Source organism: Bufo bufo, chromosome 2 (assembly GCF_905171765.1).
Source record: "Bufo bufo chromosome 2, aBufBuf1.1, whole genome shotgun sequence".
In the NCBI taxonomy this organism is placed as follows: domain Eukaryota; kingdom Metazoa; phylum Chordata; class Amphibia; order Anura; family Bufonidae; genus Bufo; species Bufo bufo.
In genome coordinates, this window is record NC_053390.1 from 90,030,458 (window position 1) to 90,056,963 (window position 26,506).

The following is a 26,506-nucleotide window of genomic DNA, read 5'->3' on the forward strand; positions in this document are numbered from 1 at the left end:
CTTAAAAATTAAAAAAATAAACAATATTCAAAACTCCAATAATCCAATTCCACTAATTTTACTTTTAAGAACAGAGCAGCCTTCAGTGCAATAAATGGATTAAAAAATTCCAGACTCCCCAATGGAAACCGGATGAACTCTGTTATTAGTGAATGGAGTCCATCAGGATTAGTTGCATCCAGCATACTAGAAGTGTCCTTTCTCTCGGCTTGAGATATCCCAAGATAAGTGACGTGGGGGAAAAACTGCATTATTCTATCGGGTGCTGTTTATGCTGTATGTGCCTGTGCGAAAATGCATCGAGGTTGTATGATCACGAAACTCCGGTACGGTGAGGATGGACACAACTGATGCTGTCACAGCTACATCATGACCAGAAGACAGAGCTCAATACTCTACATAGTAAAACTCAGGGGGAGCAATTTCTCTACTACAGAATGAATTCCACAGTATTTTATGTTATAAGGCCAACACCACGACAAGGTAGAAGCCCATTTTTCTCATTTTAGGGGAAAAATTTCTTCTCGACTCTAATCAGAATAACTCCCTGGTTCAACGACCCTTCTCCAAAAATCTAGTAACTAGAACCTGTAATTATAGCTCAAAACACTACAAAAAAAAAATACATTATTGCTTCTATGCAGATGTAGCAGAGCCGAATCTATGATTCAACTATTTCTCTGCATTTTTACCTACAGTCCTATTAAAAGCAACATCATGATATGACTATGAGCTGCGCCAAATGACAAACCCAGCACTGCTACACCTACACAAGTGAAAACGAAGTACACATATACTTTACCAGAGCCCGTCAGTTGTCCTGAGGGAACTTGTGGAGCGGGATCTTGGCTTCAGTATAATACTCATGTTGATAAGTCCGAGAAGTCAGGGTTTGGAGGAAAATGCTGCGGGCACACAGTAATCCATAGCCCGGTGTAGAGGCGCACAGGGTGACTTCTGAAGACCTGCGAGGATCAGAGCCAGGGGTGGCAGCTCCGCTTCCTATCTCTGATTTCCATTCAGCAGTATGTTAGGAAATGACAGAGCTTCTAGCCGGTCTTAAATTTCCAGGGGAGGAACTGCAGCTTCAATGTATTCTCCATCTAGGTCACATGAAAGCTCGGCTGCCTTTCTCACACTGTATCTTATAAGGTTACACAGAAGATCGAGAGGGGGAAGAGTCATCGTAAGGCGGACCAGTCACCTAGAAACGCCACGGAAATGTCATCTTCATTAGCACTGGGATCCACCTACAGTCCCCTGGGACTTACCTGTGAGCAGGTCTATCCGCCCACAATGGACTCTTCACACAGAGGGCGAGACTCCTGAGCAAACACTAATGCAGACTAGATGACACCAAGCCAACAGTAAATGTGATCACACAATGCTGGTGGAGCAGAGCTGAGTTTGTTTTCTTTGTGGACAGTAAAGTCTTTACGCTAAGAAGTGCCATCTACCTCAAATGACAAACTCAACCCTGCTTCACCACTCAATAAAGGAGCATATAAGTGAGCCAGTCACTTACAGAGGACCTGTCACCACAAAGTGCAATGCAATCGGAAGGCAGCATGTCATAGAGCAGGAGGAGCTGAGCAGATTGAGATATACTTTTTGGGGAAAAGATTTAGTAAAACCTGTAATTTATACATTTATAATTTTACTATCAGTACAGGGTGGAGGTGTTACCAGTGACTGACAGCTATCTGTTAGGGCTTATTCACACAAACGTAAGGGCTCCGTGCCTGTGCTGCGGACCGCATATGGCGGTTCCGCAATACATGTGCACCGACCGCGGGGAAGCAGCATGCAGATCACAGACCCATGCCATCAATCACGGATAACGCCTCTTCTCCTGTACCAATAGCTGTTCACAGGAGGTGAACAAAGCACCTGGCCATGTGTGTAAGGCCTCATGCACACGACCGTTGTTGTGTTCCGTTCAAGTCAAGTTTGCCATGCAAATGATAGGAAAAAAAACGGACGCGGATGACAATCTTGTGTGCCTCCGCGTTTTTTCACGGTCTCATTGACTTGAATAGGTCCGCGAACCGTTTTCCGTGAAACAAATAGGACAGGTTATATTTTTTTGATGGACTGGAACCACGGATCACGGACGCGGATGGCAAACGGTGCATTAGCCGAGTTTTCAACGGACCCATTGAAAGTCAATGGGTCCGCAGAAAATCACGAAAAACGGAACAACGGACACGGAATAAAACAACAGTCGTGTGCATGAGGCCTAAGGCTACATGCGCACGACAGTGGTTTCTTGAGGTCCGCAAATAGCGGATCCGCGTTCCTGTTTTTTTTACATCCGCATCCGTTCCGTTTGTCCGCAAATTTTGTAGGTTGTGTTTCCGTGTGTCTTTAGGGTTTTTTTGCCATCCGCAAAAAAAACCTGAAGGTTGTAATTCTTAAAATGTAATATATACAGGTTTCCCAGCAACCATCCGCCAAAAAAAAAAAAAACGGATGCGGATGACATACGGATGGCTTCCGTTGGTCATCCGTATTTTTTTGCGGACCCATTGACTTTAATGGATCCGCAAAACGTTTATTGCGGACAAAGAATAGGACATGCAATACTTTTTTCGCGGACGGGAAACAAGGACAGCGGACGCGGAAAAAAAAATGGTTGACTACACCGCAATTTTAACGGCTCCATAGAAATGCATGGTTAACCATCCGATCAGCCCAAAAAAAACGGAACGGACGCAGAGAAAAACAACTGTCGTGTGCATGTAGCCTAACATGGACAAGAACAGGACATGTTCTATTTTTTTGCGGGAGCAGCGGAACGGACATACGGATGCAGACAGCTGTCCGCATCTTTTGCAGCCCTATTGAAGCGAATGGGTCCGCACCAGACCCGCACAAGATGCGGACAATAACAACGCGTGCATGAGCTCTTAGGGGGATTTCACACAAACGTATCCATTTTGCGGCCTGCAAATTGCATTTTGCAGATCAGCACGTCTCGCTCTTTGTAAGAAATGCCTATTCTTGTCCGTAAAACGGTCAAGAATAGGACATGTTCTGTTGTTTTCGCAGTGGAGTGGAACGGACATACGGATGCGGACAGCACACAGCGTGCTGTCCGCATCATTTGTGGCCCTACTGAAATGAATGATCGGATGCAGACCGAAAATATGGTGGCGTGAACGCACCTTTATAACGAGATCTACGAGACTCCGACACTCTTAGCATTCCATAAGTTAATCATTTTATTTTGCTCTTTTTTTAAACTGTACCATTAAAATATAAGCGACTGCTTGAAGAACCGTTACTTTTATATACTGCACTAGGAATTTCCATGAAAAAATATTTTATTGCAATTGTCATCTTTATTCTACCTGAGAATCCAAACTATCCAGTAACCCTGTGAAGATACAACTCCCAGCATGGACTAGAAGCCGGAAAGCATCAGCTTGCAGATCACTGCCATCAACCTCAGTAATTCTAGCGCTATTTACACGATGACCTCTACTGGAGATTTTAGGTATTGCTGAGACCATAAGATGACCTGGAGACCAGAGCAACTTGATGGAAACTGTTCATATAAGTACATACGCTGAGGTTTCAAAATGTTGCCTTTCTCAGTAGTGTCCTGATAAGACCAGCAACCATTAGCCATATTTCCATGTCTTTTCGAAGATCCTGAAGGCCCAACTTTCAACTAAATATCACGTGCTCAGTCTTTAGTAATCAGTTTCTGAACGGATTTTTTGATGGTCCCTGAAGCCCCGTTACCTTTCTGCGCCGCTCAGATTTCATATTGCGGAATGAGCACAGAATGTACACACTGGTTACCAAGTTTATACTGGAAGTGTCCGATTACTCGTATATAAGCGGTGAAGAAACAGAGAGAATAGAGATCTGCAGAGGACCCACAGGTAGCGACGTAATGTACCGCTACATTCACCTGATAGAAGCCAGGAAGTGTTTTTAGTGTATGATATGTCGGTGGATTCTCCTGACGTACTCCTTTTAATTAGTTCAATGCAAGTAAAAAAAATTCTTACTGGTGAACTCGTACTACACACCTCAGCTGCTGCAGAACATCACAGTACACACAGCTGCTGCAGAACACAATAATACACCCCCCCCCCCCCCCCCCCCCGCTGCTGCAGAACCACATAGTACACACCTCAGCTGCTGCAGAACATCATAGTACACACCTCACCTGCTGCAGTACACAATAATACACACCTCACCTGATGCAGAACATGACAGTACACACAGCTGCTGCAGAACACAATATTACACACCTCAGCTGCTGCAGAACCTCATAATACACACCTCACCTGCTGCAGAACACAATAATACACACCTCCGCTGCTGCAGAGCCACAAAGTACACACCTCAGCTGCTGCAGAACCACATAGTACACACAGCTGCAGAACACAATAATACACCCCCCCCGCTGCTGCAGAACCACATAGTACACACATCAGCTGCTGCAGAACATCACAGTACAAACAGCTGCTGCAGAACACAGTAATACACACCTCACCTACTGCAGAACCTCATAATACACACCTCAGCTGCTGCAGAACATCATAGTACACAACTCACCTGCTGCAGAACACAATAATACACACCTCACCTGCTGCAGAACACAATAACACACACCTCCGCTGCTGCAGAGCCACAAAGTACACACCTCAGCTGCTGCAGAACCACATAGTACACACAGCTGCTGCAAAACACAATAATACACACCTCAGCTGCTGCAGAACCTCATAATACACACCTTAGCTGCTGCAGAACATCATAGTACACACCTCACCTGCTGCAGAACACAATAATACACACCTCCGCTGCTGCAGAACATCACAGTACACACAGCTGCTGCAGAATACAATAATACACACCTCAGCTGCTGCAGAACACAATAATACACACCTCAGCTGCTGCAGAACACAATAATACACACCTAACCTGCTGCAGAACCTCATAATACAAACCTCAGCTGCTGCAGAACATCACAGTACACACAGCTGCTGCAAAACACAATAATACACACCTCAGCTGCTGCAGAACCTCTCAATATATAAACCTCAGCTGCTGCAGAACCTCATAATATACACCTCAGCTGCTGCAGAACCTCATAAAACACACCTCAGCTGCTGCAGAACCTCATAAGACACACCTCAGCTGCTGCAGGACCTCATAATACACACCTTAATATTACACACAAAAATACAGTTTAAAATCCAGCTCCCACTTTGCTATTAGAGCTGATATATGGACATGCTGCACACCAGGATATACAGGAAAAACAAAACAACATCCACATTTGTTGATGGATTTTATAAACATTGTTTAACCACTTCCCGCCACGCTAACGCCGAAAGGCGTCATTTCTGCGGCGCTCCCAGGTCACACTAACGCCAATAGGCGTCATCTCGCGTGAGCCGAGATTTCCTGTGAACGCGCGCACACAGGCGCGCGCGCTCACAGGAACGGAAGGTAAGAGAGTTGATCTCCAGCCTGCCAGCGGCGATCGTTCGCTGGCAGGCTGGAGATGTGTTTTTTTTAACCCCTAACAGGTATATTAGACGCTGTTTTGATAACAGCGTCTAATATACCTGCTACCTGGTCCTCTGGTGGTCCCCTTTGTTTGGATCGACCACCAGAGGACACAGGTAGCTCAGTAAAGTAGCACCAAGCACCACTACACTACACTACACCCCCCCCCCGTCACTTATTAACCCCTTATTAGCCCCTGATCACCCCATATAGACTCCCTGATTACCCCCCTGTCATTGATTACCCCCCTGTCATTGATTACCCCCCTGTAAAGCTCCATTCAGACGTCCGCATGATTTTTACGGATCCACTGATAGATGGATCGGATCCGCAAAACGCATCCGGACGTCTGAATGAAGCCTTACAGGGGCGTGATCAATGACTGTGGTGATCACCCCATATAGACTCCCTGATCACCCCCCTGTCATTGATTACACCCCTGTCATTGATCACCCCCCTGTAAAGCTCCATTCAGACGTCCGCATGATTTTTACGGATGCACTGATAGATGGATCCGATCCGCAAAACGCATCCGGACGTCTGAATGAAGCCTTACAGGGGCATGATCAATGACTGTGGTGATCACCCCATATAGACTCCCTGATCACCCCCCTGTAAAGCTCCATTCAGATGTCCGCATGATTTTTACGGATGCACTGATAGATGGATCCGATCCGCAAAACGCATCCGGACGTCTGAATGAAGCCTTACAGGGGCATGATCAATGACTGTGGTGATCACCCCATATAGACTCCCTGATCACCCCCCTGTAAAGCTCCATTCAGATGTCCGCATGATTTTTACGGATGCACTGATAGATGGATCGGATCCGCAAAACGCATCCGGACGTCTGAATGAAGCCTTACAGGGGCATGATCAATGACTGTGGTGATTACCCCCCTGTAAAGCTCCATTCAGATGTCCGCATGATTTTTACGGATGCACTGATAGATGGATCGGATCCGCAAAACGCATCCGGACGTCTGAATGAAGCCTTACAGGGGCGTGATCAATGACTGTGGTGATCACCCCATATAGACTCCCTGATCACCCCCCCTGTCATTGATTACCCCCCTGTCATTGATTACCCCCCTGTAAAGCTCCATTCAGACGTCCGCATGATTTTTACGGATGCACTGATAGATGGATCGGATCCGCAAAACGCATCCGGACGTCTGAATGAAGCCTTACAGGGGCGTGATCACCCCATATAGACTCCCTGATCACCCCCCTGTCATTGATCACCCCCCCTGTCATTGATCACCCCCCTGTCATTGATCACCCCCCTGTCATTGATCACCCCCCTGTAAGGCTCCATTCAGACATTTTTTTGGCCCAAGTTAGCGGAATTATTATTATTTTTTTCTTACAAAGTCTCATATTCCACTAACTTGTGTCAAAAAATAAAATCTCACATGAACTCACCATACCCCTCACGGAAACCAAATGCGTAAAATTTTTTAGACATTTATATTCCAGACTTCTTCTCACGCTTTAGGGCCCCTAGAATGCCAGGGCAGTATAAATACCCCACATGTGACCCCATTTCGGAAAGAAGACACCCCCAGGTATTCCGTGAGGGGCATATTGAGTCCATGAAAGATTGAAATTTTTGTCCCAAGTTAGCGGAACGGGAGACTTTGTGAGAAAAAAATTAAAAATATCAATTTCCGCTAACTTGTGCCAAAAAAAAAAAATTTCTATGAACTCGCCATGCCCCTCATTGAATACCTTGGGGTGTCTTCTTTCCGAAATGGGGTCACATGTGGGGTATTTATACTGCCCTGGCATTCTAGGGGCCCCAAAGCGTGAGAAGAAGTCTGGTATCCAAATGTCTAAAAATGCCCTCCTAAAAGGAATTTGGGCACCTTTGCGCATCTAGGCTGCAAAAAAGTGTCACACATCTGGTATCGCCGTACTCAGGAGAAGTTGGGGAATGTGTTTTGGGGTGTCATTTTACATATACCCATGCTGGGTGAGAGAAATATCTTGGTCAAATGCCAACTTTGTATAAAAAAATGGGAAAAGTTGTCTTTTGCCAAGATATTTCTCTCACCCAGCATGGGTATATGTAAAATGACACCCCAAAACACATTCCCCAACTTCTCCTGAATACGGCGATACCACATGTGTGACACTTTTTTGCAGCCTAGGTGGGCAAAGGGGCCCACATTCCAAAGAGCACCTTTAGGATTTCACAGGTCATTTACCTACTTACCACACATTAGGGCCCCTGGAAAATGCCAGGGCAGTATAACTACCCAACAAGTGACCCCATTTTGGAAAGAAGACACCCCAAGGTATTCCGTGAGGGGCATGGCGAGTTCCTAGAATTTTTTATTTTTTGTCACAAGTTAGTGGAAAATGATGATTTTTTTTTTTTTTTTTTTTTTTCATACAAAGTCTCATATTCCACTAACTTGTGACAAAAAATAAAAACTTCCATGAACTCACTATGCCCATCAGCGAATACCTTGGGGTCTCTTCTTTCCAAAATGGGGTCACTTGTGGGGTAGTTATACTGCCCTGGCATTCTAGGGGCCCAAATGTGTGGTAAGGAGTTTGAAATCAAATTCTGTAAAAAATGACCTGTGAAATCCGAAAGGTGCTCTTTGGAATATGGGCCCCTTTGCCCACCTAGGCTGCAAAAACGTGTCACACATCTGGTATCCCCGTACTCAGGAGAAGGTGGGGAATGTGTTTTGGGGTGTCATTTTACATATACCCATGCTGGGTGAGAGAAATATCTTGGCAAAAGACAACTTTTCCCATTTTTTTTATACAAAGTTGGCATTTGACCAAGATATTTATCTCACCCAGCATGGGTATATGTAAAAAGACACCCCAAAACACATTCCTCAACTTCTCCTGAATACAGAGATACCAGATGTGTGACACGTTTTTGCAGCCTAGGTGGGCAAAGGGGCCCATATTCCAAAGAGCACCTTTCGGATTTCACTGGTCATTTTTTGCAGAATTTGATTTCAAACTCCTTACCACACATTCGGGCCCCTAGAATGCCAGGGCAGTATAACTACCCCACAAGTGACCCCATTTTGGAAAGAAGAGACCCCAAGGTATTCGCTGATGGGCATAGTGAGTTCATGGAAGTTTTTATTTTTTGTCACAAGTTAGTGGAATATGAGACTTTGTATGAAAAAAAAAAAAAAAAAAAAATCATCATTTTCCACTAACTTGTGACAAAAAATAAAAAATTCTAGGAACTTGCCATGCCCCTCACGGAATACCTTGGGGTGTCTTCTTTCCAAAATGGGGTCACTTGTGGGGTAGTTATACTGCCCTGGCATTCTAGGGGCCCGAATGTGTGGTAAGGAGTTTGAAATCAAATTCTGTAACAAATGACCTGTGAAATCCGAAAGGTGCTCTTTGGAATATGGGCCCCTTTGCCCACCTAGGCTGCAAAAAAGTGTCACACATCTGGTATTGCCGTACTCAGGAGAAGGTGGGGAATGTGTTTTGGGGTGTCATTTTACATATACCCATGCTGGGTGAGAGAAATATCTTGGCAAAAGACAACTTTTCCCATTTTTTTATACAAAGTTGGCATTTGACCAAGATATTTATCCCACCCAGCATGGGTATATGTAAAAAGACACCCCAAAACACATTCCTCAACTTCTCCTGAATACAGAGATACCAGATGTGTGACACTTTTTTGCAGCCTAGGTGGGCAAAGGGGCCCATATTCCAAAGAGCACCTTTCGGATTTCACAGGTCATTTTTTACAGAATTTGATTTCAAACTCCTTACCACACATTTGGGCCCCTAGAATGCCAGGGCAGTATAACTACCCCACAAGTGACCCCATTTTGGAAAGAAGAGACCCCAAGGTATTTCGTGATGGGCATAGTGAGTTCATAGAAGTTTTTATTTTTTGTCACAAGTTAGTGGAATATGAGACTTTGTAAGAAAAAAAAAAAAAAAAAAAAAAATCATCATTTTCCGCTAACTTGTGACAAAAAATAAAAAGTTCTATGAACTCACTATGCCCATCAGCGAATACCTTAGGGTGTGTACTTTCCGAAATGGGGTCATTTGTGGGGTGTTTGTACTGTCTGGCCATTGTAGAACCTCAGGAAACATGACAGGTGCTCAGAAAGTCAGAGCTGCTTCAAAAAGCGGAAATTCACATTTTTGTACCATAGTTTGTAAACGCTATAACTTTTACCCAAACCATTTTTTTTTTACCCAAACATTTTTTTTTTATCAAAGACATGTAGAACTATAAATTTAGAGCAAAATTTCTATATGGATCTCGTTTTTTTTTGCAAAATTTTACAACTGAAAGTGAAAAATGTCATTTTTTTGCAAAAAAATCGTTAAATTTCGATTAATAACAAAAAAAGTAAAAATGTCAGCAGCAATGAAATACCACCAAATGAAAGCTCTATTAGTGAGAAGAAAAGGAGGTAAAATTCATTTGGGTGGTAAGTTGCATGACCGAGCAATAAACGGTGAAAGTAGTGTAGTGCCGATTTGTAAAAAAGGGCCTGGTCTTTAGGGGGGTATAAACCTGTGGTCCTTAAGTGGTTAATAAAGCCAAAAGATATTATTACTTATACTAGACAGGATTTACAGTAGCAGTTGGGGGAAGGGGGAGTCCCAGAGGACTGAAGATGGTAGCTGCAGATGAGGGGGACCCACGGGACTGGAGCTGGCTACTGGAGACAGAAGGAGAGCCCAGGGGACTGGAGATTGGTGGCCAGACGCAGGATCTTCTTCCTTTACTCCTTTATGACATAGGATCTTCTTCCTTTTTGTGTCAATTTGCAGACTCTCCTCCTCCAGTCAATGCCAACAAGAGAGCAGTCTTAGAACAGGAGACCAGATCTCATTGTAGGACATCATAGAAAACAGCCCTGACTGCAGGACTCACACATGGTTGGTGCTTGTGGGCAGATCTTACATGGTTTCCTGCTCCTCTGCAATTCAGGGGTAAAGGGGTTGGATACCAACAGAGAATCCTCCGGTGGGCCAGTCCGACACCGATTGGAGTGGGATGCAGACACCATGGAACCAACATCTTTTAGCCTAACTGGAGAGTAGTTACAAAGCATATGGAGGACCAGATACAGGTCTCCATTAAAAGGACATCCGATTGCTTTCCATGGGTAATGTGTAAGGCTTCACTCCCCCTGATGGGGCGCTGTAGAGGAACTGAACACTTACTGAGAGATTCTTTAGCAAATTACTGCAGATCGCAAAAATTAGTTTATCAACGTTTCTAAGAAAATGGAAGTACCCAAAGAACAGTTTTTTAATCAAAAAAATAATAATTTGAAGTGGAAGTTGTATCTTTATAATGTTCAACTTTTTAGGATCCACACCTGCACCAGACTGTGTTATTATTAACCTATTTATATAGTCAGTATCTTATACAGACTAAACAATATGAACATACTGTAGATAAGACACAGAAGGGGAGTAAAGCCCTTCCCAAACAGTGAGATAGCTGAGGGACCAGTATGGAGAACATGTAGAACCAAGCAAATAGACTATTACAACCCAAATATGTGACTATGGTAAACAGTCTCTATTTAAAGTTAAATTTCCACTCTCGAATACCATTTTTTAAGGTTACAATTATGCGAAGATAAAGGAGTCACTATAATTAAACTTTCCATAAAAAAGTCAAGAAAAATGCCTCATTCTCCATATATCAGACTTCTCTCCTCCCCTGACTTGTGCATTAATCACTCACCCTGAATTCATTGTCAAAATCATCTTGAGCAAGGCAGAGACGAAGATGGATTACCCTGAGAGATCAGGTTACAGTTGCTGCCAATAGTCAAAACTGACTTGGTTAAAATCCCTAGTCATGTTTCAGCTCTCTTTAATGGGTCGGACACTGATTTACAGATGCAGTGTCCCACTATGTGTTATATGTGGGCACTTTAAACTTTTGAACTGTCATATTTAATGTATTGTGGTATCAAGCTGTAATTCCTATTATCAGGCTGTTAGAGGATCATTACATCTATTCGCCCCTAGGTGGTGCTGGCATCACTTATATATATATCTATCTGGGGTGTGTTAATAAAGTTAGTTAGAGAGTGGAGTAGAACAGTGTTGAGAACTGAGAGGAAGTTAATGGAGGAGGTGAACAGGTCTAGTCCACAATGTAGCTGCCATTTCAACCTCTTGGCCCTGATCAAGCCAAGGGAGTATAGAGAACAGTATTACAGCAGCACAGCACAGACCAGTGAGTCTACGTCTGAATATAGAGAAGGTCTAGTGAAGGTTAGGGCTAAATTAGCCCATGGACTTCACAAGCAACAGTGACCAGGAGGAACCTAAAAGTACCTGGACACAGCCAGATGATTAATTCGCAAAATTATCCTTTACCACATGCCTCTATGGACATTGTGGATCAGAGCAAAGCATCCTGCACCAAGAATGGAGCAGAAGACCGATACCTGCCGTTAGGGAGACCGCCCTGTGGATTGCTACTGACTGAGTGCTATAGTGTGGACAGAGTATAGATAGATATATACAATTGCCAAGCCTGTTATAAGGAATACAGCTGAACCAATATTTGGATTATTGCTTTGCTATCTACATGAACTGTACTGACTACCCTGAGACAAGTGATTTAAGTAAAAGTTCTGTTGTTTGCAACCGTTGACTCCTCATCCTTTCTCCCAACTTCATTTGCACCTAATGGTGCTGGTGTCACAAACACCAGGGACCCTGCCACCACGGCACCTAAAAACCCATACCACCAAGGGCACCTCAACCACCATCTGGCCGGATTCCCTGGACAAACAGAGAGTGCCCCAAGGGAACTGGTGCTGTCCTTCCCATCACTGCACGCCGGCCCAGGGAGTCTCTGCTAACCGTGAGTAAAACTACTACCCCCATCGGCCTACCGTACCTCACGTGTTTCCCCTGCGGACCCAGTCGCTGCACAGGGTAGCTAACTATAGGCATTAGCTCTCCTTCTGGGGTAGAGCTAAATTGCAAACCATTTCTGAGGGAGCATTGGCTGCATGCACCAGTTGGCGGTCTCCACAAGGGGAAACAGTACCCCCTGAGAGCTAAATTCTTCATGTGGTATTTTGTGTTTCCGTACAGAAATTACTGTTTAGTTATACATGCATCACTTGTACATGGTCACGTGGTAAATTGTAAAATGTAATAATTACCTGTAAACTTGTTTTCCTGCCCATGTCACATTTTCAAATTTACAGGGCCTAAATTATAATAGAGCTCCTCTATTAAGAATGATCTCTGCATTAAGTGTTGTGGATACACTGTGTCACTGAACTGATTTGACTTAGGCCTACTGTGAGCATTATCTAAGTGGCCCCCATAGTTTTGAACCTTTCACCCCTTTACAGATCTGGACTCCACAGCAGGGGAACCACCAGGCTTCTACCTCTAAGAGTAGTCTCACCCAGGTTGGTTATGAGACAAAGGTGCGTGGCACCAAAAGGGATGGGGCTGAATCATAGTCATTGGACCAGTCGAGGTCACGCAGAGATCATTCAATCCGGTAAACAAGCCAAAGGACAGCCATGAGGCAAAGGATCAGTAAGAGAGGCAGGTCAGGACAGGCTGGACAGGTTTAATACAGTAAATGGGCACAGGTGAGCCACAAAAGATTAGACAACACTAAACACACCTTTGCAGGGAATAGGCACTCAATGAAGGCTAACCATAGGCTGGGAACAAATTAGGGTGAGCATGCTGGCCCTTTAAGAGCTGAAGACAGTGCGCACACACCCTATGGGTAGAGAGAGATGTGAAGTGGACAGCTAACAGAGGTCAGACAGCAATGCCCACTGGGAGGGAGCAGGGAGATACCAGCGGGAATGTACGTCCAAAGCACCAAACCGGAGACAGGGAAACTGCCGATGCTACAAGCGTAAAGGCCTATTGAGTACTATGGATATTATGGGTTGTAGTCTTACAACCTATAGGGTTTTTACAAATGACTAGCTATCTAAATATCATTATTTTTCAACAGCTAATGAAAGGACAAACCACAACAAGAACCTTCTATACATTGTACATTACAATATAATAATACAGAATACACTATAATACAAGGATATTTCCCACTGACTTGTCTATAACGCCTCATGCACACACCATGTGCCTTTTGCGGTCTGCCAATCGAGAATCTGCAAAATACGGATGTTGTGCCTGTGCCGTCTGCATTTTTTGGGGGGACCCATTGACTTCAATGGGTCCCTGGTCTGGATTTTGCAGAAATATTCTACAGTATCTTTGTTCAGAATAGACACACGGATGTGAAAAGCACACGGATGAGCACTCTACCTCCATGGGCTCCATGGAAAGCTTCATTTGCCCAGGAGTATCACTGCAAGGGAATTGGAAATTCGCCAGCTGCTTCTTCAACTGATAGGTAGGGGTATTGGTAGCAGAACCCGCCCGCCATGACCAGCTCATCACTGGGGACCTGCTTTGTGTTACACGGTTATCGGGTTTGCAACTGGGCTAAAAATAAAATTAAAAAGTGCACGTTTAATAGATTCCATTCATTTGGATAATCCAATAATACAAGATTCTTGAGAAATCTAAAGCTTATTCCTCCCAAGAGAAATGAACTTGGGTTTATCTCGCTCGTATCTGCTACAGGAATAGTTTGTCACAAACTTCCGGATCAGTGTTCTCTCTGTGAGAATAAGGATATTTATGTATAATAGCTCAAATTCATTACTAAAGTGCGTATTCTGCAATTTTCTCACTCTTATCCAAATGCCAAATGGACAAGAATAGGACATGTTCTAAACATCCATTTGCGCTGTGCCCATTATTTGCGGACCCATGAAAATGAATGGGAGGATCATACGTAGACCAAAACTACGGTCATGTGCATGAGGCCTAAATGGCATAGTAGTAAATATAATACTAATATACTAATAGAAGTAGCAATAATATTTACCAGACACCAAAATAAGAAAAAAGGAGGTGTAGCTTCAAACTCCTTGGCCCTGAAGCAAAATTTGGACAAGGCCACCTACCAATCACATGCTATTTAAATTACTGAAGTCTTCTTATGTGGCAGAGGGGCCACTGGACTACAACAGCTATGAAAGTTGGCAGTGTGATTGCACGCCTTACAACTAGGGGTGAGCGAACCTGTGTTTCAAGTTCGGCGTACAAGATTCGGGTTATCTAAGAATTCCGTTACCATAACTTATGGTCCATGGTAGCAGAGTCCATAACGGAATTATTAGATAACCCAAACCTTGTATGCCGAACTTGAAACACAAGTTCACTCATCCCTACTTACAATTACACCCCTGAGCAAAACCACCAAACCTGTAAAGCCTGATACACACAACAGTGTTTTCTGTCAGGACAGCACACAGACACATTAAAGGGGTTTTCTGGTACTTATGTAGATACTGATGGCCTCTCCTCAGGATGGATCATCAATATCAGCTTGGTGGGGGTTCATCACCTTGAACCCACCACTGATCAGCTGTTTTGGGCAGCTGCCAGCACCGGACATTATACAATGAACAGAGGCGGGAGCAGAAGGCTCCGTCAATGCCCTGGTACTGCTGCTCAGTTACCATTCAAGTGAATGGGAACTAAGCTGCAGGATGTCAGAACCAAACAGTATACAAAGCCTCCCATCCACCATATAGTTTCTGGGGCCGGTGGCTACCCGAGTGCCACGCTCGTGTGTGGGAGGAAAACACCACACAGAGCATAGGAGGCAAAGGGGATACCGGAATAAGGCCTGGAAACTAGGGAAGAAAGAAGGACACCTCCTACAGATAACCCTAACTCCAGGCCTGACAGACTACCAGTATGAACAGGCCCTATAGGTAGGCAAGTTCATACACCGGATACCTAGAATCCTATCTCACCCTATAGGACCCTGGAACTAATGTCAGGACTGAGTCTACCTGTTCCTCCAAAGGGAAGGACAAACAGGAGTCTCCCTAAGGTCTAATGACAAACAACAAGGAAAGGCAACACACACATATAAATAAACAAAATACAAAAGGGAAAGGAAACACTTATCTTCAATGAATCTTTGGGAGCACCAGGAACTCAGCCAAGAACCAAACACAAGCTAACCACAAGTCCAACAGAAGCTGTAAACCGCATAGCTTAGTGGGAGAAACAACAATAAATAGAGAAGGTAAAATGACCACAATAGCCACACCTGGGGAAAGAAGTTGTGGCAAGCACCAGAAACAACACAGACGTCATTTGATCCAAAAGGAAAACATGTCAGATCAAACCACGTGTTGCCAGTCTCACAGATCTCATGCCACCTGTCGCGGGAACGTCCGTATGTCTCGGTATGTCCGTGACACTGAGACAGCTGATTGATGAAGGTGCAGGGTGTCCTGACAACCCTCCGCCAGTCTGATATTGATCATCTATTGCAGGGACCAGCAACCTGCGGCACTCCAGCTGCTGCGAATCTACAACTCCCAGCATCCACACTTGCTCGGCTGTTCTTGTACCTCCCAAAGAAGTGAAAAGAGGATTCTGGGAGTTGTAGTTTCAGAACCGGTGAAGTGCCAATGGTTGCTGATCCCCATTCTGTCAGGAGGATAGGCCATCAATATCTAAGGACCAGAAAACCCTTTTAGGATAGGTTCCTATGAACTTTTTTGGAGAAAGTTTTGAGGCAGATTTTCAAGCCAAAGTGGATCCTGCAGGAAGAAGCGTAAGTCCTTCCTTAATATTTTTTGATTCCTTTCAAATCCATTTTTGGCTTTGGCTGAAAAACCTGCAGGAAAATCTGCCTGAAAAACTCCTCCAAAAAACTCAGCGTGAACCTACCTTTAGGGTGCCTTCACATGCATGCTGCAGATTTTGTTGCAGAGATTTCTGCGACTTTAAATCAGTTTGATTCATTTGAATGGGACTTGCAGAAATCTAGGTGCTGCCCTCCAAAACAACTCCATTCACATGAATGGAACTGATTTTCTGCAACAAAACCTGAAGGCAGGATGGTTAGATGTCTGTTTATCCTCACAGACCATTGGTCTGGGCAGAGCAAATAACATGCACTATTCTTCATCTGAGAGTCCGGAAAAAAACGGATGTACCTGGACGCCATCCAAAGGTCTAAGTCAAGTTTTGTGGATTGACGTTCATCCACAGGTATAAATCAGTAACAGATAGAAATTGTAAGCAACTCCTAGTGTGTGGATTCACGCCCATTACTTTAGGTAACTTAACCTTAAAGGTACTAAATCCATATAAAAAAAAGCCAATAAAGAGGGAAAGAGCATCCCACGCTGATGGTCATAAGCTAAAGTTTCCACATTAAACAGACAGAAGTGAAAAAAACAAAGCCCAATATTTATTGCAGGAAATGCACCGCACCCCACGTCCGGCCGCTTATAGAAAGTGGGGGCTGTAGTGTCTCCCCACAGAACTGGTCAGAACTGTAAGTACATTAAACCAGACAAGGCTAGCCTAAGATTTTAAAGAAAAGCAGCACTACCTACTCAGTAGATCCAGTGCCGCCCCAGGTCTCCAAACTGGGCTTTGTGTAGTTGGCTGCAGAAGTGACGTCACTTTGATAACTCGTCACGGTATGTACAGTGCTATCACGGCTGTTGTTATTGCGCTACTTTTGTAATATATTATATTCTGTACTTTACCGTGTACAAGAGCCTAGAGACAAGATGAATGCATTACCAATACAGATTTCATTATGAAGTATGTTAGACGAGTAGTGTGTCTGGTGTGTGTGAACATTTCCTTAAAGTGAAATGCTCAACTCTGGTTAAATTGGCGAAAAATATAGGAGTGCATTATATGTTTTTGTCCTTTGGGGGATGGTATCCTTAGTTATTCCCATCAGATGGAACTAATTGATCTAGGCCACTGAACTGATAAGAACAAATCTCCTAAATTGACAGCTGGCCCACTGGGTGTTGTGCTTGTTCTGCATAACCCAACGCATAACGCATTTACGAAATAACAGGTTGATCTTGTGCCGATTCTCATCCTTAAAGAGGACCTTTCACCGCTCCTGACATGCCTTTTTTAATAGCTTCATGCATTCCCCATGTAATAACATCTGGAGCATCTATTCTTATGTCTGTATGTTGTGCCATTCCTTTATTATTTCTACTAGAAGTTATGAATGAACTGCTAGCAGTCTGCAGTAAGGGTACAGAGGGGTGGTAACCAGTTGGGGGTGTACCTGCACAGACTGAAAATGGCAGCACTGATTGGATAGAGTCAGTCTGTGCAGGTACACACCCCCCAACTGGTACCACCCCTCTGTACCCTTACTGCAGTATGAGAGTTAAAGGGTTTCTACCACCAGAAATACCGTTATGTAGCTGACTGATATAGCGATGTGCTAATGTCAGCACTACATAACAGTATGTTTCTGACATTTGTCCCTACAGCCGTTTTTGTAAAATAAGCACTTTTATAATATGCTAATGAGCCTCTAGGTGCTATGTGGGCGTAAAATCAGTACCTAGAGGCTCCGTCTACTCACCCTTTATCCCGCCCAGGTCCCCTGTTTTGGCCGCCTCGCTCCTCTTGATTGATGTCACTGTTCCCTGCATCGCAGACGAAATCCCGCGCCTGCGCCGTTCACTTCTGTATTCGGCGCAGGCGCAGTGAGTGGAGGCCGCTCTCCTGATGCCGGCTTCCTCACTGTGACGTAGTCGGCGCAGGCACAGTGAGGAATCCGGCACCAGAAGCGCATCATTCACTCACTGCACCTGCGCCGAATACAGAAGTGAACGGTGCAGGTGCAGGATTTCATCTGCGATGCAGGGAACAGTGACATCAATCAAGAGGAGCGGGGCGGGCAGAACAGGGGACCTGGGCGGGATAAAGGGTGAGTAGACGGAGCCTCTAGGTGCTGATTCTACGCCCACATAGCACCTAGAGGCTCATTAGCATATTATAAAAGTGCTTATTTTATCAGAACGGCTGCAGGGAGAAAGGTAAAAAACATACAGTTATGTAGTGCTGACATTAGCGCATCACTATTGTCAGTCAGCTACATAACGGTATTTCTGGTGGTAGAAACCCTTTAACCATGTGAGTGCAGGATTGGTTGTCATGCAGCTTTAACAGTGAATTATAACTACTGACATCTCTTTTTGGAGATTTTATTTTAAACTATCTATATCAATATCTATATTTAAACAAAAGCCATAAAATCCCGCAATTTTTCGCACTGGCCAATAAGAATATTAATAGACACCACTTTTTGGTCTGTACAGATCACTTTACTACAGTTATCACCTTTCACAACAGATGATATCACAGCTTATCAGCTCCCTCCTGACCTCTGCAAAGGTCCCAGAGCATGTCTAGAAAACTCTCCCACAGAAGTCAATGAGGTCCCATACTGACCATTGTGTCTATCGACCATGTGGCTTCTGTGAAGCAATTCTCTAAACAGCTCAGACAAGATGGCCGCCACCATAATCATGTTCAGAAAATAGAATAAAAAATATAAATCTACAGTCAGAAAATTAAAACAGATGGAAAAAAACGGATAAGCGATATCTGGTTTTAACTGGCAGAAAAAAAAAATTCTCTTTAAATGCCTTTCTCCCATGATAGATGACCTTTAAGATCAACAAATCTGGTGTTTCACATTGCACAAGCAGGAAGAGCACATGAAAATAAAATTGTTTCTATACATATACAAAATATATCACCTATGAAGTACAGAGGAGGCGGACAGACAACGTCCTTCCCTCTTCTGGGGACATAAATGTACCACTGTGTCACATTTACCTTACAGAGGACTTATTACAGGGACTGGTTGTCTCTGTGACCATTACTGGCTTTTCATTCATCATTATGATGGAAGTAGGAAGGAAATATCTGTGTTCTTGTGATATTTTCCAGAAAATTGTACTGTCACAACTCAAGCATTGAGAAAGCAGCAGGTCATGATGACAAAGGATCTGCCTAGTGAGCAAGGGGATCCTTCACGTTATACTATATGTCATATATATTTATACTTTTACCATATGACAAAGTATAAAAGTTTCCACATTGATGTAAAACGTAGCAGAACAAAAAACATCAAAAGTGATGAGAGAGGATGAAAGACACATGGACACAGAAGAAGGAAATTAAAGTGGTCTTATGATTGCACACTACTAGAACATGGCACCAATGACTGATCTATGGGGTAGTAAAATTGGAAAACTGGCAGCGGCACAATCAGCCCCAGCTTAAAGGGGTTGTGCAAGTATGGGGGAGGGAACACCCCACTTGGCCAGACCAGTAAAGTTAAAATGACTTTCCTGCTTTCCGGCGTCGGCTCCCCGCTCCTTCTCGTCCTGGCCTGCAATGCTCCGCTGGTCTCCCTCAATGTCTACATCCGGTTTGACATCGCAGAAGCTAATCACTGTATGGGGTGGAGACCAGATCCCCTTGTGCCATATGACCATTGTCCTGATGATTGGCTGCGGCAAGGTCAAACTGGATTTTGACATTGAGGGAGACAAGGGAGCATTGCAGGCCTGAAGGAGAAGGAGCGGGGAGCTGGCGCGGGTAAGCAGGTAAGTGATCTTTCCTTTACAGGTCAGGCCAAGTCGGCCGTCTTTCACAACCCCTTTAAAGCGACCCTCCTGTTCAAGAAAAATAACTGGGGAACAAACAGAACTCTATCCTGGCGACCTCCTTCATCTTTTACCAGATCTGGCAGTTTCCCCTTCTTCTATCCAAGATGGCTGCACTGTTTCTCAGACATCCAGATGGACAACTGTGCATCTGGTAGCCCAAGACATTTCCTGATTGTCCACCCTCACCCCCAGTATGGCCAGCACTGCTGTTGTGAGCAGCGCTGGCCAATGTGAGGCCTGCAAGAAGTGTTTTGGATTACCAATGTACAGTGTTCATCAGGTAGTCTGAGAAGCGGTGTGGCCATCTTGGATGGAAAAATAGGAGACTGGCAGATCTGTAACAAAAATATGAAAAGAAGGGCACCATATAAGCATCCTGTTAGTTCCCAGTTACTGTGATTTTTTTGTTTTCTTGAACTGGAGGGTCATTTTAAATGAAGCAGTTGTACAGGTCAGTTTACTTCTGCCTTCAGCATATCCAAGAACAAGATGTTGAGGAACATCAATATGTCTTCCAAAGAGGTTTTTTATTCAATAACAAAAACTTACAAAAATTAACAACGTTTCGGCTTCGGAGGCTTGAGAAAGGCTTCAGTTGAAGCCAAAACGTTGCTCATTTTTGTTAACTTTTAAAGAACCCCTTTGAAGAACACATTGATGCCCCTCAACATTTTTTTGGATGATCTGTGACGTGTCACTACGGAGACCCTGCCAAACACTGGAACAAAGAATGTTGCTTGGCTTTCTTCTGAGGTTGCATGGTCACCCCATTATGGTCACTGGCTGGTCAAAATGAAACCAAACCAGATGAAAGTCAAGTGGAACAAGTGTCATGGCCTTTTCTATGCATTTTACCAATCTGTTGGTTGGATACTGATGGTATATCTTGGTGAAAAGCCATCAATGTCTATAGGAAGGCACCCACTATAACTAATTTCTGCAAACAGACTTCAATGCACTGGTATGCCATATGCAGAAATCAATTTAAGCAGTGTAATGTACATATACATGAAGGTGATGGCATGGGAAGAGTAGCTGTACCCAGCTTGAAGGCACCTTTGATGGGCAGCTCCCTCCTGACAGCCAGGGTCAGATTGGTGTTCATGGTAAAAAATATGTAGGAGATTATAAAATGAGGGTAGGGATGGAAGATGTCGGATGAGATATACAGAACAAGCAGTTCTTCAAGTTATCCCTTTGGTATCTTCTGAGACGAGTGCTACATTACAGTCAATGCAGAGTCCCTGGTGTGATGGTGTAGCTCAGAGAAATAAAAATCTCTAACTTATGAGCCAAAGGGGCATGGCACTGGGATGAGCACTGATGGCTCCTTTCTTCTTTGTTGTAAATCTGCAACATGTCCAAAAGACTAAACACTCATTGTGTCCTCTGCTACGACATTTCTTCAAGTGATATATTGAGTTCAGGCTTGGAAATCAACAGAAAACCTCCAGCATCTGATAAAAGGCTGTAGAGACTTTATTGTGCATCTATAAAACCAAACAGGGAACGACATAGATAAATGAACTTCTATGCATTTCAGGTCTAACAATAAAGACCTTTACTAAAGTTTTATGCTATGAGTAAGGGTCATTAGTTAGACCTGAAACTCATAGCTGTTGATCTGTCCATGTCGTTCCCTGTTGGCACAATAAAGTCTCTACAGTCTTTTATCGGATGCTGGAGTTTTTCCGTTAGTTTCCAAGTTCATCAGTTGTGTTTTCCGCACATATTTCTAGTGAAAATCAGGTCCTCTAATCCTGAGAAATGCCTTTTCTTACTTCTTTGCAAATAAGGTTTCTGGTGCACCACAAGCAGGGCTGCACCATCACTCCATCCAGCGCCTCCTCCGCCCTGAGATTTCAGAGCAGGAAGCAATGACACAGGAGAAACCAAGTGCTCTGAATGGAGCGGCTCCACCCACAGTGCACCAAAAACATATTTGCATAAAAATAAAAAGAAGCATTTCCCAGGATTAGAGAACCAGATTTTCACAAGAACTGTATGGTTATGTTTCAGGGCATCTACCCTACATGGCAGTATGCTTACCTTCAAATAGGTTTTGGAAGTGCCAGACATCCTTTAATGTAGTGAGTTTACCTGCAGTCTTTAACCCCACAGGTAAAAATGATATCCCAGTGAGCTGCACCTAATGATAAACTTGGCTCTGCTGCATCTGGATTCAAATCTAGTGAATGCTATCATAGCTAATAAAAACACATGCACACCAAGTGTCTCTGGTCATTATCTGAAGCAGATACTGTGCAGCAGGAGCAGACTTTCCATCATTAAATACAATGAAGGGTGCCCACTTGACCTTGCTGAGACCAGGAAATTGAAAATCCAATCTAAACATCATATTTCAAGACAAAGAATAAGCGCTCTCACTTCCTGTAAGGAATAAATGATAGGGTTTGATGCCCTGGCAAGATAATCTTCGAGCAGGCAACCAGAATCAAGAGGTATAAAATGAGCAGATGACTGACGGGAAGTGACAACCAACGCCAGACACACATGTGCAGGGCCGTCTTTAACGTGGGGCAAAAGGGGCAGCTGCCCCGGGCCCAGTTTCTCCTGGGGGGTCCAAGGCAACTGCCTCTTGAGACCTGCTGGCCACTGGAGGACCTTTCATGGGTCCATACTTTAATAACTAAGGCCTCTTTCACACGGCCGTTTTTTTTTCCCGTTTACTGGCCGTTTTTTGCGGTCCGTATACGGTCCGTATACGGAACCATTGATTTCAATGGGTCCGCAAAAAAAACGGAATGTACTCCGTATGCATTCCGTTTCCGTTTTTTCGTTTTTCCGTTCCGTTTTAACATAGAACATGTCCTATTATTGCCCGCAAATCACAGTCCGTGGCTCCATTCAAGTCAATGGGTCCGCAAAAAAAACGGAACACATACGGAAATGCATCCGTATGTCTTCCGTTTCCGTTCCGTTTTTTGCTGAACCATCTATTGAAAATGTTATGCCCAGCCCAATTTTATCTATGTAATTACTGTATACTGTATATGCCATACGGAAAAACGGAACGGAAAAACGGAACAGAAACGGAAACACAACGGAAACAAAAAACGGAACAACGGATCCGTGAAAAACGGATCGCAAAACACTGAAAAAGCCATACGGTCGTGTGCAATAGGCCTAAGTAGCAGGACATGTAGGGCATACACGGGGGATGTCCCCGCACTTACTATTATTTCTGGGCGCTGCTCCGTTGCGGCCCCCGTTACATTCTCCCGCGCTGTATGCTAAGTAACAGCATCGGAACACCAGGGAGGAGACATCAGCTTTTCTCCCTGGGCGTTCCTTCTCCCTGGCTGTAGCGCTGTCCAATCGCAGCGCAGAACGTCACAGCCAGGGAGAAAAGCTGATGTCTCCTCCTTGGTGTTCCGATGCTGTTACTTAGAATACAGCGTAGGAGAATGTAACGGCGGCCACAGCGGAGCAACGGAGCGGCGCTCAGAAATAATAGTAAGTGCAGGGACATCCCCCATGTATGCCCTACATGTCCTGCTACTTAGTTAAAGTATGGACCCATGAATGCGGCAGCGGCACTTGTGTTCTCCTTCTTGCCCAGGGTCCAATCAATATTAAAGATAGCCCTGCACATGTGCAATATTTTTATTTCTGGATTTTATTTTAGCTGTATTTTCAGATTTGCCAATTATCAGCTGTACAGCAAGGCTCTGGTATCATAGTGAGCAGCATGGTGGCTCAGTGGTTAACATTGTTTTTTATGCAGCACTGGGATCCTCAGATTTTCTCCCCAAAAACATACTTAGGCCACCTGCCCATAAGTGTGGTCGAACACACATAAGATCTGCACAAAGTTTTGTGTGGATTTATGTGCGTTTCTTCAGCATATCCGCACCAAAACACGCTGCTAAAACCTCAAACGGAATTGACAAGCTGTGGATCTGGAAATCCGCCATGCAGGTCAATTTCCGAACTGAAAAATCCAAAAAGTGTACACTATGTTGGTACTGTAGTACGCTGCTGCTTTTCTGTATGAGAATCCATGCGGAAAAAATCACGTGTATTCCCTTTTGCGTTAGACGAAAGGGAATTAGGAAATGCGGTGCACAGATGCTTTTTTTTTTTATAGTTGGGTTTTTGTTTAACGAAGGTGTTTTTTGTGCCTATGGTTTGTTCTTTTAAATCAAAGCACCCTTCTGTCCTTCTGTATAGGGAAAAAAAGGCCTGGGAAAAGATGCAGGTGAAAAATTGCCAATGGAAAAAAAAAAACACCACCTTAAAATGCATGATATAAAAAAATGCTGGCAGTTTTTAAGACCATTCTTTCAGCAGAAAGAAATGCAAGCAGGAACTAGTATAAAACCAAAAAAAATTGCTACCTTTGGTAAATCCCTTGCAGCTCCAGCGCTGCCTTTGCAACGGCCCGGACCGCAGGGGCAGTATGTGAGTGCACTGTGGGCTGATGGGGGTAGTAGTCGAACTCATGGTTTTGCAGCTCCATGGGTCGGCGTGCAGTGATGAGGAAGACATCAGTAAATCCTCCGGGGCACTCTCCATTGCAGGGAACACCAGCCAGATGTTGGTCAAGGTGCCCTTGATGGTAGCGGGTATGCTTAGGGTGCTTTGGTGGCTGGGCCCCTGTGTTTGTGACGCCAGCACCGTAAGGTGCAATTAGGAGATGATGTGGAATAAGGAGAGCAAGTTTCTTAACAAACTCCCAGTACTTTACTGAAGCTGATCCAAAGGTCATCAATGTATACAAAAGTAATTTACAGCAAGGCAGCTTCTACAGTGATTCAGATTACTTCCCAGAAGTTGCATAAGGGGCAGTTTTCTATGACAATCAATCTTTCTCCCTTGTTTCTCCAGGCTGGAGGAATATACTATCTCTGCTCTACTGTATAATCATATACTTCTGTATCCTCAATACTATATTCTGACAGATGGCCTTTCTGTCCTTGGTTATAGTGGGCAGCTTGTAGCTTAGAATCTCTCCACCTAATGCAAAGGAGACTAGAGCATGATAAACGACAGTTACCTTCCTTTGCCAATATTCTCACTCCCTCTCTGAGTTGCCTGGTTCCTCTGTAATCTTTCCCTACTATAGACTGGTACATGGAACTAACTCTGGAGTTTTTATAACTCTCCAAAATGGCTGCTGAGGTTCAGCTTTGTCCTCAGACATCACACACACTGACCTTCTTCTCCTCTGTACTGTGTGCAGGGCGGAGTCAGCCCTGGGAGGCTTGTTAGACCCTCCCCCTCCCTATGCAACTTTATTGTATCTCCTATATAAGCACAATTTACATGAAACACAATCACAGTATTAAGCAGTGTGTTTCAGGACACTGCACCTCTCCAATGGCCCCTGCTGGTCCTGTAGTAGTGACATTATATACATCAAGTACATTACTGCTGCAGAAAATGACTGACCTACCGCGCATGTGAGCTGAGGTCTGTGACTGGCTGCAGCAGTCATGTGAATGATGCAGGTGACATCAGTGCTGCAGGACTGTCAGGGACCACTTTGACAGCTCCTCCAGGGCGGTGAGGGGATATAACGAGTAAGTAAAGGGTATAGTTTTCTCTTTCTCCTTAAAATACAGGAAAAGCCACAAGCTGACCCCAGTACTTATCCTCTGCTTGGTCTCCTGCTCTTCACTACCATTTCCACCCAGCTGCCAAGAATACGTTGAATACAAGAGTTCAGAGAATGCGGCCATTATAACCTGGAGCCCAACCTCAAAATCAGATGTGGTCCTAGTAAAAGGAAACATCACCGAGGGTCAGCGAACTATGGACGTGCAGTTCTCCAGCACTGATATCTCCCGGACCACAAATACCACAGGGGTCATATGGTTAATATCAGCAGCACACTGCTCTGGAGGACCACAGACCTCTGAGACATAAGCCGTTTCCCATATATTGATGGCTACCATCATGTGCATCCCACTCCATCTAAATGACCCTCCATTATGAGGAATGCATATGTATATCCCATATGGAATAATGCATGTTTCTGTAAAAAGGGCGCAATAACTGCGGAGGCACCATATAAAGTCACACTTACTAGAAAATCTTCCCTAAAAGCATTGCACATAGTGGAGGATATCTCCATACATATGGCACCTGGGGAGTCGTATGGCCTTGTGCACACAGCTCTGCCAGGTGAATGAGCCCTAAAACGGCAACAGTCATATAATGTCTATGAATGCCCCTTAGGCTACTTTCGCATCTGCGTTTCTCCTTTCCACTATTGAGATCCGTCATAAATTCTCAATACCGGAGGAAAACGCTGCCGTTTTGTCCCCATTCATTGCCAATGGGGACAAAACTGAACTGAACTGAATGGAGAGCACCCGAATGCATTCCGTTCCGTTTGGTTACAAGCAGCGTTTTTCTGTCCG

The 26,506-nt window shown here is 44.2% G+C and overlaps 1 protein-coding gene across 5 annotated transcripts in view; it reads right to left on the reverse strand.

The window, feature by feature from the left end:
* The window catches only part of PDE4D (phosphodiesterase 4D), a 1,065,327-nt gene that overhangs the window by 255,038 nt on the left and 783,783 nt on the right, over positions 1–26,506 (reverse strand). The window contains exon 1 of one of the 5 annotated variants that reach the window (XM_040421312.1): positions 803–1,184. The exons of the other annotated variants lie outside the window; for them this stretch is intronic. Coding sequence (XP_040277246.1) covers positions 803–867 — 65 coding nt within the window. The 5' untranslated portion in view covers positions 868–1,184. Of the gene's footprint in view, positions 1–802; positions 1,185–26,506 lie in introns of those variants that run through there. 5 annotated transcript variants of the gene reach the window in all.